General features: G+C 50.4%; 1 protein-coding gene across 1 annotated transcript in view; it reads right to left on the bottom strand.

The window, feature by feature from the left end:
* The window catches only part of LOC144486896 (X-ray repair cross-complementing protein 5-like), a 41,310-nt gene extending 29,089 nt beyond the window's left edge, over nt 1–12,221 (bottom strand). Inside the window, exons 1-4 of the mRNA XM_078204928.1 lie at nt 12,144–12,221; nt 8,437–8,534; nt 4,600–4,709; nt 3,198–3,336 (exon numbers count right to left, since the gene is read on the bottom strand). Coding sequence (XP_078061054.1) covers nt 3,198–3,336; nt 4,600–4,709; nt 8,437–8,506 — 319 coding nt within the window. The 5' untranslated portion in view covers nt 8,507–8,534; nt 12,144–12,221. The remainder of the gene's footprint in view (nt 1–3,197; nt 3,337–4,599; nt 4,710–8,436; nt 8,535–12,143) is intronic.
* Nucleotides 12,222–15,732: the final 3,511 nt, after the last annotated feature.

Here is a 15,732-nt window from a genome sequence, read left to right as displayed (position 1 = left end):
CCCTTCCTGTTTCTGAGTTCCACCCACAGCGACTCAGTACATGACCCCTCTAAGTTGTCTACCCTCTGCACCGCGGTAATATGCTCCTTAACTAATATCGCTACTCCCCCACCTTTTTTAGCCCCTCCTCTGTCTCGCCTAAAACACTTATACTCCGGAATATTCAGCTGCCAGTCCTGTCCTTCTTTTAACCAAGTTTCCGTCACCGCAACCACATCCAAATTCCGCATAAGCATTAAGGCCCTAAGTTCGTCCGTTTTACCCGTGACGCTCCTCGCATTGAAGCAGATGCACTCCAGACCTCCAGGCCCACTCAGGTCATCCTCCTCCAGAGTGCTCCTCTTCTTAGCTAGCCTTGCCCTGGCCCCCAGCTCAACCCCAGCCTCAGTATTTACTGACCTACTGTTTTGTTCCCCACCCCCCTGCCACACTAGTTTAAATCCTGCCGAAACACTCCAGCAAAACTCCCAGCCAGGATATTTGCTCCCTTCCAGTTAAGGTGTAACCCATCCTTTCTGTACAGTTGCCATCCTGACTTGAAGATTTCCCAGTCATCTATGAATTTAAAACCCTCCCTCTTGCACCAGTCCTTTAGCCACGCGTTCAACTGTAGAATCTCCCTGTTCCGAGCCTCACTTGCACTAGACACCGGGAGCAGTCCAGAGATTGCTACCCTGGAGGCCTTACTTTTTAGCCTAGCACCCAACTCCCTGAATTTCTCTCGTATGACCCCCCTGCTCTTCCTACCTACATCATTTTCACCAATGTGTATAATCACATCCGTTTGACTACCTTCCTTTTTAAATATGCTTCCTACCCTCTCGGAGACATCCAGTACCCCGGCACCAGGGAGGCAGACTACCATCCTGGATTCTCGTTCACTCCCACAGAACCGCCTGTGGTTGGCTCTCAACTGCCCTCCAAGGGCAACTAGGGATGGGCAATAAATGCTGGCCCAGCCAGCGACGCCCGTGTCCCACAAATGAATAAAAAACAGGGAATGGCCCATGTTCTTTTTACATAGATACAAGATGATGACCTATTTGGGACAGAGGCCTCAGAAACCTGCTCTTACACTTTCAAACTTAAGGATCCTGGGGCTAGAACTCTCCTCCTCCTCTTGGCTTTTTAATTTTTCTTTTATAGGATGTGGGTGTTGCTGGCTAGACCATCTCTTATTGCCCTCAAGAAAGTAGGTGGTGAGCCGCCATCTTGAACCGCTGCAGTCCCTGTGGTGTAGGTACACCCACATTGCTGTTAGGGAGGGACTTCCAGGATTTTGACCCAGTGACAGTGAAGGAACGGCCGATATATTTCCAAGTCAGGATGGTGAGTGGCTTGGAGGGGAACTTGCAGGTGGCGGAGTTCCAAGATATGTGCTGCCTTTTTCCTTCTAGATGCTAGAAGTCATGGGTTTGGAAGGTGCTGTTCATAAGTTGATAAGATATAGGAGCAGAATTAGGCCATTTGGCCCATCGGGTCTGCTCCGCCATTCAATCATGGCTGATATGCTCCTCATCCCCATTTTCCTGCCTTCTCCCCATAACCTTTCAACCCATTCCCAATTAAAAAATCTAACTCCTCCTTAATTTTACTCACTGTTCCAGCATCTGCTGCACTTTGGGGCAGCGAATTCCAGAGTTTCACAAGCCTTTGGGAGAAGTAGTTTCTCTCAACTCTGTTTTAAATTTGCTGCCCCTTATCCTAAGACTATGACCTCTCGTCCTAGAATGCCCCACCAGCAGAAGCATCCGCTCCACGTCTACTTTATCCTGTTGAAGGAGCCTTAGGTGAGTTGCTGCAGAGCATCTTACAGATGGTACACACGGCTGCCACTCGGTGGAGGAGAGTGAGAGTGTTGAAGGTGGTAGATGTGATGCCAATCAAGTGGACCGCTTTGTCCTGGATGGTGTCGAGTTTCTTGCGTGAAGTTGGAGCCGGACTCATCCGGGCAAGTGGGGAGTATTCCATTACACTCCTGACCTGTGCCCTGTAGATGGTGGACAGATATTGGGGGAGTCAGAAGGTGAGTTACTCCCTGCAGAGTTCCCAGCGTCTGACCTGCTCCTGTAGCCACAATATTTCTAATCCACCAGGACTTCAAAACAATGCATCCAAGGACTTGTGCCTTTTGAACCTCAGTCTGAGCCGTTCTGCAAAATGGTGCCTCATGCCAGCCAGAGTTCCCCACACCTCCAGTGGAAGTGGGCTCGAGGAGACACATGTTCTGCTCCATGGAAACAGAATCTCATCTGGACTTGAGCTGTCCGCTTAGCAGCTCTGGACCGGCTGAGATTGCGGTAATTAGCAATTAGGTCCAAGAATGGGCATTTAATCTGGTGTTTCAAATAGACTATTCTTATTAGCAGAATATTCATTCCGTTCCTGTGGTCCAGACAAGTCCTGGAGAATTGTGAGTTGTAAACATGTGAAATTTATTTTCAAGTTTTGTGGTTGAGGCAGAAAGGATGTTAATCCAACTGGACAGAGGGACAAAGGAAATGGGATCAAGGAAATATAGAATTTTACATCCATGGTGGCAGGGTGGCACAGTGGTTAGCACTGCCGTCTCACTGCGCCAGGGGCCCGGGTTCAATTCCGGCCTCAGGTCATTGTCTGTGTGGAGTCTGCACATTCTCCCCGTGGGTTTCTTCTGGGTGCTCTGGTTTCCCCCCACAGTCTGAAAGACGTAGTTAGGTGGAATGGCCATGCTAAATTAACCCTTAGTGTCAGGGGATTAGCAGGGTAAAGACATGGGGTTGCGGGGATAGGGCCTGGGATTGTTGTCAGTACTGGCTCAAATGGCCTCTTTCTGCACTGTAGGATTCTATGATGAGGAGGCCATTCAGTCCATCATGCCTGTTGCCTGCTCTCCATATCAGTGATCCAATGAGAAGACGGTGGGTAAATGTGAAAAGTGCAACCGAAAGGCACCAATTGCATTGATATAGCACCTTTCCCAATCCCAGATGTCCCAAAATGCTTTACAGTCAATACTTCTGAAGTGTATTCCCAGTATTCCGGCCAATAGTTACTTCTCAATCAACATCACTGAATCAGATTGCCTGGTTATTGTCACTTTACTGCTCCCAGCTGCGTACCTACACCACAACTTGCACAGAGCAGAGTCCCAAGGGAGGGACATACCCCACACCGAGTTTAAACAGACTTGCTCCAGATCTGGGGGATAAACTTGCCTGGTGTGTCCAAGTCGTGGAGGACATAAACATGCTTGAAGTCAACAGAGTTCTTGTGCTTCTGAGTCCCGAAGAACACGACAGCCAGAAGGTCACGGTGGCTGCTAATAATCTTACTGGTGTAAACCCTGCGGACACACTGCAAGTAGGGAGAGTCTAATCAGTCAGCAGCACTATCAACCGACCTTTGCGGAAGGATGTATTGGCCTTGGAGGGAGTACAGAGAAGGTTGACCAGGTTGATACCGGAGATGAGGGGGTTAGCTTATGAGGAGAGATTGAGTAGATTGGGCCTGTACTCGTTGGAGTTTAGAAGGCTGAGGGGAGATCTTATAGAGACATATAAGATAATGAAGGGGCTCGACAGGGTAGAGACAGAGAGATTCTTTCCACTTAGAAAGGAAACAAGAACACAGCCTCAAAATAAGGGGGAGTCAGTTTAGGACAGAGTTGAGGAGGAACTTCTTCTCTCAGAGGGTAGGGAATCTCTGCCCATTGAAGCAGTGGAGGCTACCTTGTTAAATATATTTAAGTCACAGGTAGATAGATTTCTGATCAATAAGGGAATTAACGGTTATGGGGAGCGGGCGGGTAAGTGGAACTAAACCACGATCAGATCGGCCATGATCTTATTGAATGGCGGGGCAGGCTCGAGGGGGTAGATGGCCTACTCCTGCTCCTATTTCTTATGTTCTTAAAACACTCAGCACACGCAGACACAGGGAGAACTCCACACAGACAGTGACCCAAGCCAGGAATCGAACCTTGGTCCCTGGCGCTGTGAAGCAGCAGTCCGAACCACTGTGCCACCGTGCCAACCACTGTGCCACCGTGCTGTCCCTTTTGTACAGTAGATTTTCTTCGCAGTATTTTTGAAAAACATCAGGACAAATGTCAAAAACCTTTTTTGAGGTAAAAATGTGCCTTGAATGTTTTTAAGAAGAGGGACTGTGTGTGTGTGTGTCTCTCAGAGATGTGAGGGAGAGGCAGACATCTGGTTTTATAGGACCATTAGAGTATCAGGCATAGGAACAGACCATTCAGCCCATCGAGTCTGTTCCACCATTCAATGAGATCATGACTGATCTGATGTGATAATCCTCAACTCCACTTTCCCGCCTTATCCCCAAGACCCTCGATTCCCTGACTGAATAAAAATCTGTCTACCTCAGCCCTGATGTGGAGATGCCGGTGTTGGACTGGGGTAAGCACAGTAAGAAGTCTCACAACACCAGGTTAAAGTCCAACAGGTTTATTTGGAGCTCCGAAAGCTTATGGTATTTGCTACCAAATAAACCTGTTGGACTTTAACCTGGTGTTGTGAGACTTCTTACTGTGCTTACCTCAGCCCTGAACATACTTAACGACTGTCACCTACAGCACTGTCACTGGTCTCCTCTTACCTGAATAGTCATGTCGAATGCTGAAGTGGCCTCACCATTCATTTCAAACATGGCCTCCGAGGCATCGATGAGGAAGACTAAGCTGTCCCTGCCTGCGTATCGAACGTCCTCTGAAACATAAATCAACAAATTACAATCTTAACTGATGGAAAAGAGCGGCAGGTGACAAAACCGAATAATCGCAGCTTGTGATCATTCTCCAACCACTACACGCTTCTTTGTATTAGGAGGGATTTATGGTGTTTGTAACATCTGGACATCTCTGTGAGTGGATGTAATACATTCTCTTTTGTAAAAAAAAATCGATAGCTGTGGCTCAACGACCTTCTAAACGACCTGCTAGAACCGCAGTGACATCACTCAGAGAAGGCCCCGGAAAGACTGCAGGGGTGGAGGGTGAGGGGGTGTCACCCTGGTTTGATTTGATTTATTGTCACATGGATTAGTATACAGTGAAAAGTATTGTTTCTTGCGCACATACCATTTATAGAGAAGGAAATGAGAGAGTGCAGAATGTAGTGTTACAATCATAGCTAGGGTGTAGAGAAAGATCAACTTAATGCGAGGTAGGTCCATTCAAAAGTCTGATGGTAGCAGGGGTGCACGGTGGCACAGTGGTTAGCACTACTGCCTCACAGCACCAGGGACCCGGGTTCAATTCCAGCCTCCGGTCACTGTCTGTGTGGAGTTTGCCCGTTCTCCCCGTGGGTTTCCTCCGGGTGCTCCGGTTTCCTCCCACACTCCAATGATGTGCAGGTTAGGTTGATTGGCTATGCTAAATTGCCCCTGAGTGTCAAGGGGATTAGCAAGGTAAATATGTGGGGTTATGGGGATAGGGCCTGGGTGGGATAGTTGGCGGTGCGGGCTCGATGGGCCAAATGGCCTCCTCCTGCACTGTAGGATTCTATGATTCTAAGAAACTGTTTTTGAGTCGGTTGGTACATGATCTCAGACTTTTGCATCTTTTTCCCGACGGAAGAAGGTGGAAGAGAGAATGACTGGGGTGTGTGGGGTCCTTGATTATGCTGGCTGCTTTGCCAAGGCAGCAGGAAGTGTAGACAGAGTCAATGGATGGGAGGCTGGTTTGTGTGATGGATTGGGCTACCTTCACGACCTTTTGTAGTTCCTTGCAGTCTTGGGCAGAGCAGGAGCCATACCAAGCTGTGATACAACCAGGAAGAATGCTTTCTATCTTGCATCTGTAAAAGTTGGTGAGAGTCGTGGCGGACATACGACTCTCATCAACCTCTACAGATCCATCATCGAAAGCATTCTTCCAGTTGTATTTCCTTAGTCTCCTCAGAAAATAGAGGCGTTGGTGGGTTTCTTAATGATAGCGTTTTACTCGTCTAATAAAATCAAATAACTGGGGATGCTGGAAATCTGAAATAAAAATGGAAAATGCTGGAAAAATTCAGCAGGTCTGGCAGTGTCTGTGGAGAGAGAAAGGATTCAGATCTTTCTGAAGTTGTGGCTGAGTCACATGGGAGGAATACCTTCACTGTGCCACCTGTCATGAAGCTGGAAATGTGTTTGCAAAAATTGAATTAAGAAAGACTTGGAAGTACTGTGAACTGTCAGGGAGATAGTGTTAAACTTGAAGAGGACAAAGACGGGGCTGATGGAATGGACAAGTATCAGATTAAATGTAATGCTGAGAAACGCGAAATGATTCGGCACGCTAGCACAGTGGTTAGCACTGCTGCTTCACAGCTCCAGGGACCTGGGTTCGATTCCCGGCTTGGGTCACTGTCTGTGTGGAGTTTGCACATTCTCCTCGTGTCTGCGTGGGTTTCCTCCGGGTGCTCCGGTTTCCTCCCACAGTCCAAAGATGTGCGGGTTAGATTGATTGGCCATGCTAAAAATTGCCCTTAGTGTCCTGAGATGCGTAGGTTAGAGGGATTAGCGGGTAAATATGTAGGGATATGGGGGTAGAGCCTGGGTGGGATTGTGGTCGGTGCAGACTCGATGGGTCGAATAGCCTCTTTCTGATTCATTTTGGTAGGAAGAATGCATAGGACACAATATAAAATAAAACAAACAATTCTAAAGTGGGTGCTGGAGCAGAGAGACCTGGGTGTATATGTGCATAAATCGCTGAAGGTGGCAGGACAAGTTGAGAAAGTGGATAAAAAGGCACATGGGATCCTACCTTTGACCCTGTAATCCACATTTAAATTTGTCCTACCAAAATGAATCACCTCACATTTATCAGGGTTAAACTCCATCTGCCATTTTTCAGCCCAGCTTTGCATCCTATCTATGTCTCTTTGCAGTCTACAACAGCCCTCCACCTCATCCACTACTCCACCAATCTTGGTGTCATCAGCAAATTTACTGATCCACCCTTCAGCCCCCTCCTCTAAGTCATTAATAAAAATCACAAATAGCAGAGGACCAAAAGCACTGATCCCTGTGACACTCCGCTAGCAACCTGCCTCCAGTCCGAAAATTTTCCATCCAGCACCACCCTCTGTCTTCGATCAGATAGCCAGTTACCTATCCAATCAGCCAACTTTCCCTCTATCCCACACCTCCTTACTTTCATCATAAGCCGACCATGGGGGACCTTATCAAATGCCTTACTAAAATCCATGTATATGACATCAACTGCCCTATCTTCATCAACACCCTTAGTTACCTCATCAAAAAATTAAATCAAATTTGTGAGGCACGACTTGCCCTTCACGAATCCGTGCTGACTATCCCGGATTAATCTGCATCTTTCTAAATGGTCGTAAATCCCATCCCTAAGGACCTTTTCCATCAACTTACCAACCACCGAAGTAAGACTAACCGGCCTATAATTACCAGGGTCATTTCTATTCCCTTTCTTAAATAGAGGAACAACATTTGCCACTTTCCAGTCCTCTGGCACCATCCCCGTGGACAGTGAGGACCCAAAGATCAAAGCCAAAGGCTCTGCAATCTCATCCCTTGCCTCCCAAAGAATCCCAGGATATATTTCATCAGGCTCAGGGGACTTATCGACCTTCAGTTTATTCAAAACTGCTAGTACATCCTCCCTCCGAACATTTACTTCCTCCAGCCTATTAGCCTGTAACACCTTCTCTTCCTCAAAAACATGGCCCCTCTCCTTGGTGAACACTGAAGGAAAGTATTCATTCATCACCTCTCCTATCTCTACTGACTCCATCCACAAGTTCCCACTACTGTCCTTGACTGGCCCTAACCTCACCCTGGTCATTCTTTTATTCCTCACATAAGAGTAAAAAGCCTTGGGGTTTTCCTTGATCCGACCCGCCAAGGACTTCTCATGCCCCCTCCCAGCTCTCCTAAGCCCCTTTTTCAGCTCATTCCTTGCTCATTCCTTATTGTGGGTTACAACCCTCAATAAGATCACGGCTGATTTGATTGTGGCCTTAACTCCACTTCCCTGCCTGTTTCCCCATAACATTTGATTCCATCTCCTACAAAAACCCGTCTCATCAGCCTCAAATGTTCTTATTATCGAGAGGTGTACAGCATGTTAGAATCGTAGAATCCTACAGTGCAGAAGGAGGCCATTTGGCCCATCAGGTCTGCACTGACCGCAATCCCACCAGGCCCTATCCCCATGCATTTACCCTAGCTAGCCCCCCTGACACTAAGGTGCAATTTCGCATGGACTATACATCTAACTTGCACATCTTTGGACTGTGGGAGGAAACCGGAGCACCCGGAGGAAACCCACGCAGACACGGGGGGAATGTGCAAACTCTACACAGACAGTGACCCAAGCTGGGAATTGAACCCGGGTCCCTGGCGCTGTGAAGCAGCAGTGCTAACCACTGTGCCACCGTGCCGTTGTAAACCTAGGGTTCACATTTGACCTACCTTCGTTTTCCTCTGCCTCCTCTGGATCCTCCTCATCTTCATTCCGAAAGTGTGACTGCCAATCCGCCATATCGGCTGTGGAGGAAGTGCCAACTCCCCTGTCAGGTAGAAGTACAAGGGACAACATTAACCAAAGGAGACATTCCTGGATCATGGGATTAGTCATGATGTGGAGATGCCGGCGTTGGACTGGGGTGAACACAGTAAAAAGTCTCACAACACCAGTTAAAGTCCAACAGGTTTATTTGGTAGCAAATACCATAAGCTTTCGGAGCGCTGCTCCTTCGTCAGATGGAGTGGAAACTTCCACTCCATCTGACGAAGGAGCAGTGCTCCGAAAGCTTATGGTATTAGCTACCAAATAAACCTGTTGGGACTTTAACCTGGTGTTGTGAGACTTCTTACTGTGTTCATGGGATTAGCACAGAGAAGTGACAGAGACAAGGTGGCAGAATAATTCAGTCACTTTGGACTCAAAAAGATTTAAAAACAAAACAGTGCCTTGATTGGTTTCACTTCTTCAAGGGCATACAGCTCTCTCAATCGGAGCTAGTGTAGACCATTCGGCCCCTCAAGCCTGTCCTGCCATTCAATAAGATCATGACTAATCATCTACCTCAACTCCACCTCCCTGCATTATCCCCATCTCCTTTGGCACCCAAAGTCCTATTGATTTCTGTCTGGACTATGCTCATCGAGTGAGCATCCACAGTCCACAGTGGGGTGGAGCATTCCAAAGGGAGACGTACGGCTCCCAGCCTCATCCAGTGCTGGCCTCACTGTGGTTGATTAATTTTCTCCAGGCAAAGGATATTAACAGATTCAAGGTAGGTGACCCAGATCAGTCATGAATTAGCTGAATGATGGAACAGACTCGAGGGACCGAATGGCCTCCTCCTAGGTGGAAAGTGAGACTTGGTGTTGGGAAATGTGCCCAATATAAGTCTCTTTTAAATTACACATCTGGATTTTAAATGTTTGGAATGATATACAACAGAGAAGAGCAATGGGAGAAGAAATATAAGTTAGTATTAAAGCAGCAGTTATTGAAATGTGTTCCCCTGGAGGGAGCTGTCCCTTTAAGAGGAGAATATGGCACTTTAAGAAGTGCAGTAAGAAGTCTCACAACACCAGGTTAAAGTCCAACAGGTTTATTTGGTAGCAAAAGCCACTAGCTTTTGGAGCGCTGCTCCTTCATCAGGTGAGTGGGATTTCAGTTCACAAACAGAGCATATAAAGACACAAACTCAATTTACAAAATAATGGTTGGAATGTGAGTCTTTACAGGTAATCAAGTCTTAAAAGGTACAATGTGAGTGGAGGGAGGGTTAAGCACAGGTTAAAGAGATTTGTATTGTCTCCAGCCAGGACAGTTAGTGAGATTTTGCAAGCCCAGGCAAGTCGTGGGGGTTACAGATAGTGTGACATGAACCCAAGATCCCGGTTGAGGCCGTCCTCATGTGTGCGGAACTTGGCTATCAGTCTCTGCTCAGAGACTCTGTGCTGTCGCTGTCGTGAAGGCTACTTTGGAGAATGCTTACCCGAAGATCAGAGGCCGAATGCCCGTGACTGCTGAAGTATTCCCCAACAGGAAGAGAACACTCTTGCCTGGTGATTGTCGAGCGGTGTTCATTCATCTGTTGTCGTAGCATCGGCATGGTCTCCCCAGTGTACCATGCCGCGGGACATCCTTTCCTGCAGCGTATCAGGTAGACAACGTTGGCCGAGTTGCAAGTGTATGTACCGTGTACCTGGTGGATGGTGTTCTCATGTGAGATGATGGCATCCATGTCGATGATCCGGCACGTCTTGCAGAGGTTGCTGTGGCAGGGTTGTGTGGTGTCGTGGTCACTGTTCTCCTGAAAGCTGGGTAGTTTGCTGCAGACAATGGTCTGTTTGAGGTTGTGCGGTTGTTTGAAGACAAGAAGTGGGGGTGTGGGGATGGCCTTGGCGAGATGTTCGTCTTCATCAGTGACATGTTGAAGGTTCCGGAGAAGATGTCGTAGCTTCTCTGCTCCAGGGAAGTACTGGACGATGAAGGGTACTCTGTCTGCTGTGTCCCGTGTTTGTCTTCTGAGGAGGTCGGTGCGGTTTTTCGCTGTGGCTCGTCGGAACTATTGATCGATGAGTCGAGCGCCATATCCTGTTCTTATAAGGGCATCTTTCAGCGTCTGGAGGTGTCTGTTGCGATCCTCCTCATCTGAGCAGATCCTGTGTATACGGAGGGCTTGTCCGTAGGGGATGGCTTCGTTAACGTGTTTAGGGTGGAAGCTGGAGAAGTGGAGCATCGTGAGGTTATCTGGGGGCTTGCGGTACAGTGAAGTGCTGAGGTGACCGTCCTTGATGGAGATGCGTGTGTCCAAAAAAGCAACCGATTCCGGAGAGTAGTCCATGGTGAGTCTGATGGTGGGATGGAACTTGTTGATGTCATCATATAGTTGTTTCAGTGATTGTTCACCATGAGTCCAAAAGAAGAAAATGTCATCGATGTATCTAGTGTATAGCATCGGTTGAAAGTCCTGTGCGGTGAAGAGGTCCACTTCACCAGGCAAGAGTGTTCTCTTCCTGTTGGGGAACACTTCAGCGGTCACGGGCATTCAGCCTCTGATCTTCGGGTAAGCGCTCTCCAAGATGGCCTTCACGACAACGCAGAGTCGCTGAGCAGAGAGTGATAGCCACGTTCCAAACACGAGGACGGCCTCAACCGGGATCTTGGGTTCATGTCACACTACCTGTAACCCCCATGACTTGCAAAATCTCACTAACTGTCCTGGCTGGAGACAATACACATCTCTTTAACCTGTGCTTAACGCTCTCTCCACTCACAATGTCTGTACCTTTAAGATTACCTGTAAAGACTCACATTCCAACCATTATTCTGTAAATTGAGTTTGAGTCTTTATATACCCTGTTTGTGAACACAGCTCACACTCACCTGATGAAGGAGCAGCGCTCCGAAAGCTAGTGGCTTGTGCTACCAAATAAACCTGTTGGACTTTAACCTGGTGTTGTGAGACTTCTTACTGTGTTCACCCCAGTCCAACACCAGCATCTCCACAACATGTCTTTAGGAAGCCCAGGGGCAATGACTCACTGGGTTTGATTGACAGCCGAACAGGAGCTATCAACCAATCGGAACCCGGAGAGAGCAAAGGCAAGAGGCCAATCAACAGAAACGTGGGCGGTTCCCAGGGTCACAATGATTGATCGCCGATTAGGCCAATCCGATACGGTGTAGAGGAGAGCTAAGGAGCCAATCAGCAGCAAGGTGGGCGGGCGCAAAGGGACAGATTGATTGACTACCGGATTACCCAATCGGAGGCAGGAGACAAGGCAACAAAGCCAATCACAAGCGAGGAAGGCGGACCTTGGGGGGCTATGAATCACACGTGACATAGCCAATCAGAAGCAGGAGCGAAGGGAACAGGCCAATCAGCCACAAGATGGGTGGGATCTAAGGGACAGTGATTGACAGGCATGACAACCAATCGAAACCCTTGGTGTCTCTGATTGACAGCCGCGTTAACCAATCAGAAACGAGACGAGTGAAGCCTCGAGGAGGCGGACGGTCGGTTCGGACGCGAATGTGCTGCTGGCCCCGCGGGTAAAAGTTTGAGTCTGGCCAGGGAGGGTAAATCAGCGGTAAAACCCAGTTAGAATTCCCGACGGGAGCGGAAAATAATAATAATTAAAAACTCCGGCCTCACGCGCGCCGGGGGGTTGATCGCCAGAACGTGAAGAGAGATTGAGAAACGGTTGCCGGCTGCTCGCGCCTGCTCACTTCCGGTCTCGCGAGGGGTAGGGGCCGCGGTGGCGGCCGCGCAGGCGCAGTGCCACTCCCTGTGGGGACAATGGGTTATGGCACCAATAGAGACCAATGGGTAAGGTTTGGTGGGGATTCCAGAGACATGGTTAAGGAGGAGCAGGACTGGGAGTTGAATGTCCAAGGGTGCTTACTCAGTATTGTGGAACGATGGACAGGATAGAGCAGGAGATGGAGTTGCTTTATGGGTTAACGATGACACCAAGGCTGTATTAAACTTTATTAGTCACAAGTAAGGCTTACATTAACATAATGTGATGTCCAATTGGCAATCAGTTTGTCCCTGCAATGATGTTACTGTCAAATTCCCCTAGTCGCCACACTCCGGCGCCTCTTCGGGTACTCCGAGGGAGAATTTAGCACGGCCAATGCACCCTAACCAGCACGTCTTTCAGACTGTGGGAGGAAACCGGAGCACCCGGAGGAAACCCACGCAGACACGGGGAGGGCCGTCATTGCCCTGCTTCCCAAGAAGGGGGATCTCCACCTGCTCAAGAACTGGCGCCCGGTCTCCCTCCTCAGCACGGATTATAAAATCTTTGCCAGGGCTACAGCTTCACGCCTTGGATCCGTGCTGGACCACTTGATCCACCCTGACCAGTCCTACACGGTCCCGGGCCGTTGCATACATGACAATCTCCACCTGGTCCGGGACCTAATACATCACGCCCAGAGGACTGGTCTGTCGGGCGCCTTCTTGTCATTAGATCAGGAGAAGGCGTTCGACAGGGTGGAGCACGAGTATTTACTCAGGACTCTGCGGGCATTCGGGTTCGGGACGCATTTTGTCGCCCGGATCCGATTACTGTACTCTGCCGCAGAGTGTCTGATTAAGGTTAACGGGTCCCTGACGGCGCCCCTTCGCTTTGGGAGAGGAGTACGGCAGGGCTGCCCCTTGTCCGGCCAACTGTATTCCGTATGCGTGGAGCCATTCCTGCGCCTCTTGCGGAGGAGGTTGTCAGGTTTGGCCCTGCGCGGACCGGACGTAGGGGTGGTCCTGTCAGCTTACGCCGACGACGTGCTCCTCGTGTTCACGGACCCGGCTGACCTGCGGAGGATGCGAGAATGCCAGGCGGTGTACTCCACCGCGTCCTCCGCCAGGATCAACTGGGCCAAGTGCTCCGGACTCCTTGTCGGTCCTTGGGAGACGGACCCCCTTCCGGAGGAGCTCAGGCCTTTCACCTGGAGCAGGACCAACCTCCTCTACTTGGGGGCCTATCTCTGCCCAGCCGAGGAATCCTGGCCGGCGAACTGACGGGAGCTGGAGGCCAAAGTCTCTGCCCGCCTGAGTCGCTGGACAGGACTGCTCCGAGTGCTGTCCTACGGGGCGCGAGTTCGCGTCATAAACCAGCTGGTCGCCTCCATGCTGTGGTACCGGCTGGTCCCTTTGACCCCTCCCCCTGGCTTTGTCGCCGATATCCAGAGAACCCTCCTGCGGTTCTTCTGGGGCAATCGACTGCACTGGGTCCCTGCTGCGGTCCTGTATCTCCCGCTTGAGGAGGGCGGACAAGGTCTGGTGTGCCTCCGCACTCAGATAGCGACCTTCCGCCTCCAGGCCCTGCAGAGGTACCTTTACGTTGAGCCCCCTCCACAGTGGTGTGCCATGGCGACGTATTTCTTCCGCCACTGGCACGGCCTCAATTATGATGTGCAGCTCCTGCATATCGAACTGGGGCGTGCTTCGACCGCCCTGCAGGAGTTGCCCGTCTTTTACCAGGACCTCCTCACTGTCTGGAACAAGGTCGCCTCGCGACGCAGCTCTCCCCCGTCAGGAGTAGCGGCTCTCGTGCGAGAGCCGCTGCTCAGGAATCCGCTCCTCCAGCCGTATAACTTCAGGTGGCTGGCAGAGAGGAGGGCTGTGGACGCCGGGGTGACCAGAATCGGGGACGTGCTCGATGGCGGAGGAGCGGGCTGGATGAGTCCCCGCGTGCTGGCTGAGCGCACGGGGACGACCGTCCGGCGCACGACCAAAGCCATCCTAGACCTTAGGACGGTCGTGCTCGACCCCGAAACTGCACGCAAACTCGAGACGGCGCAGGCGTGCGGTGGGATCCCGCCCGAGCGTTCCCCTGTTCGGGCGGAATTCCACATTGGCCCAAAGCCTCAGCCCCCCTCCCTGGGTGAGGTGCCCCACAGCCTGAGCCGCCTCGCGGAAATGCCCTCAGTGCCTTTTTCTACCGCGCGGAGGCGTTTCCTGTGCGGGCTGCTGCTGCACACCTTCCACTACCGCCTCCTCGCCTGTCGCCCGGATACACCTTGGCGGGCCTTCTTGCCGCCGGGCGGCGGAGGTCCCCGCTGGAGGTCCCTCTACGGAGGGATCTCCCCCAATTACGTCGGGGACCTGGGGTGGAGGGTGATGCATGCAGCAGTTCCGCACAACCGTAGGATTCACTGGTTCACGGGCTCCGAAGACTGCCCTTTCTGCGGCCTTGTGGAGTCCGTGGACCATGTCTATGTTGTGTGTCTTAGGCTGCACTCCCTTTATGTTTTCCTAAAGAACCTTTTGTTGATGTTTTGTCTGCACTTCAGTTCCACGCTCCTGATCTACGGACACCCGGTGCGGAGAGGGGAGGGTCGGGATGGCGACCTCCTCGTGAACCTGCTCCTGGGCCTGGCGAAACGTGCCATTTACTGGTCCAGGCTGCGGGCGATCGAGGGGGCCGTCCATCCTGACTGTCTTCCTCTACCGCGGCTACGTTCGCGGCTAGGTGTCCCTGGAGAGAGAGCATGCAGTGTCCACGGGCGAGGTTGACGCTTTCCGCGCCCGCTGGGCACCGCAGGGGTTGGGGTGCATTATTGACCCTAATAATCACATTTTAATTTGATGTTTTTAAGTTTCCTTTGTACTTTGATTTCTGTTCGGGCTGTTCCCCCTCCTTTTTGGGGAGCTGCCCCTTTTACTTTTTCCTGATTTAATCTGAGTTTGTTTACTTGGTTTGGTTTGACCTAAAAAAAGAGGACACGGGGAGAACGTGTAGACTCCACACAGACAGCGAGCCAAGCCGGGAGTCGAACCTAGGTCCCTGGCGCTTTGAGGCAGCAGTGTTAACCACCGTGTCGCCACATCAGAAGCAGGAAAGAAGTGAACAGGCATTATTATTTCCCTGACCCTGCACTCAACCCTGGAACACCGCGATAACAAAGACACCTATGTCAGACTCCTATTTATTGACTACAGCTCAGCCTCCAACACCATTATTCTAACGGACCGCAAGAAACTACAAAGGGTCGTGAATGTAGCCCAGTCCCATCACGCAATCAGTCCAATCCATTGATTCCATCTGCACTTCCCGTTGCGTCGGAAAAGCAGCCGGCAAAATTAAGGACCCCACGCACCCCGGACATTCTCTCTTCCACCTTCTTCCATTGGGGAAAAAGATAGAAAAGTTGAGGTCATGTACCAACCGACTCGAGAACAGTTTTTTCCCTGCTGCCATCAAACATTTGAATGGACCAACCTTGCATTAAAGTTG

Source organism: Mustelus asterias, unplaced genomic scaffold, assembly GCF_964213995.1.
Source record: "Mustelus asterias unplaced genomic scaffold, sMusAst1.hap1.1 HAP1_SCAFFOLD_507, whole genome shotgun sequence".
In the NCBI taxonomy this organism is placed as follows: domain Eukaryota; kingdom Metazoa; phylum Chordata; class Chondrichthyes; order Carcharhiniformes; family Triakidae; genus Mustelus; species Mustelus asterias.
Note: the sequence above shows the minus strand (reverse complement) of the source record. Positions and strands in the feature narration are given on the sequence as shown.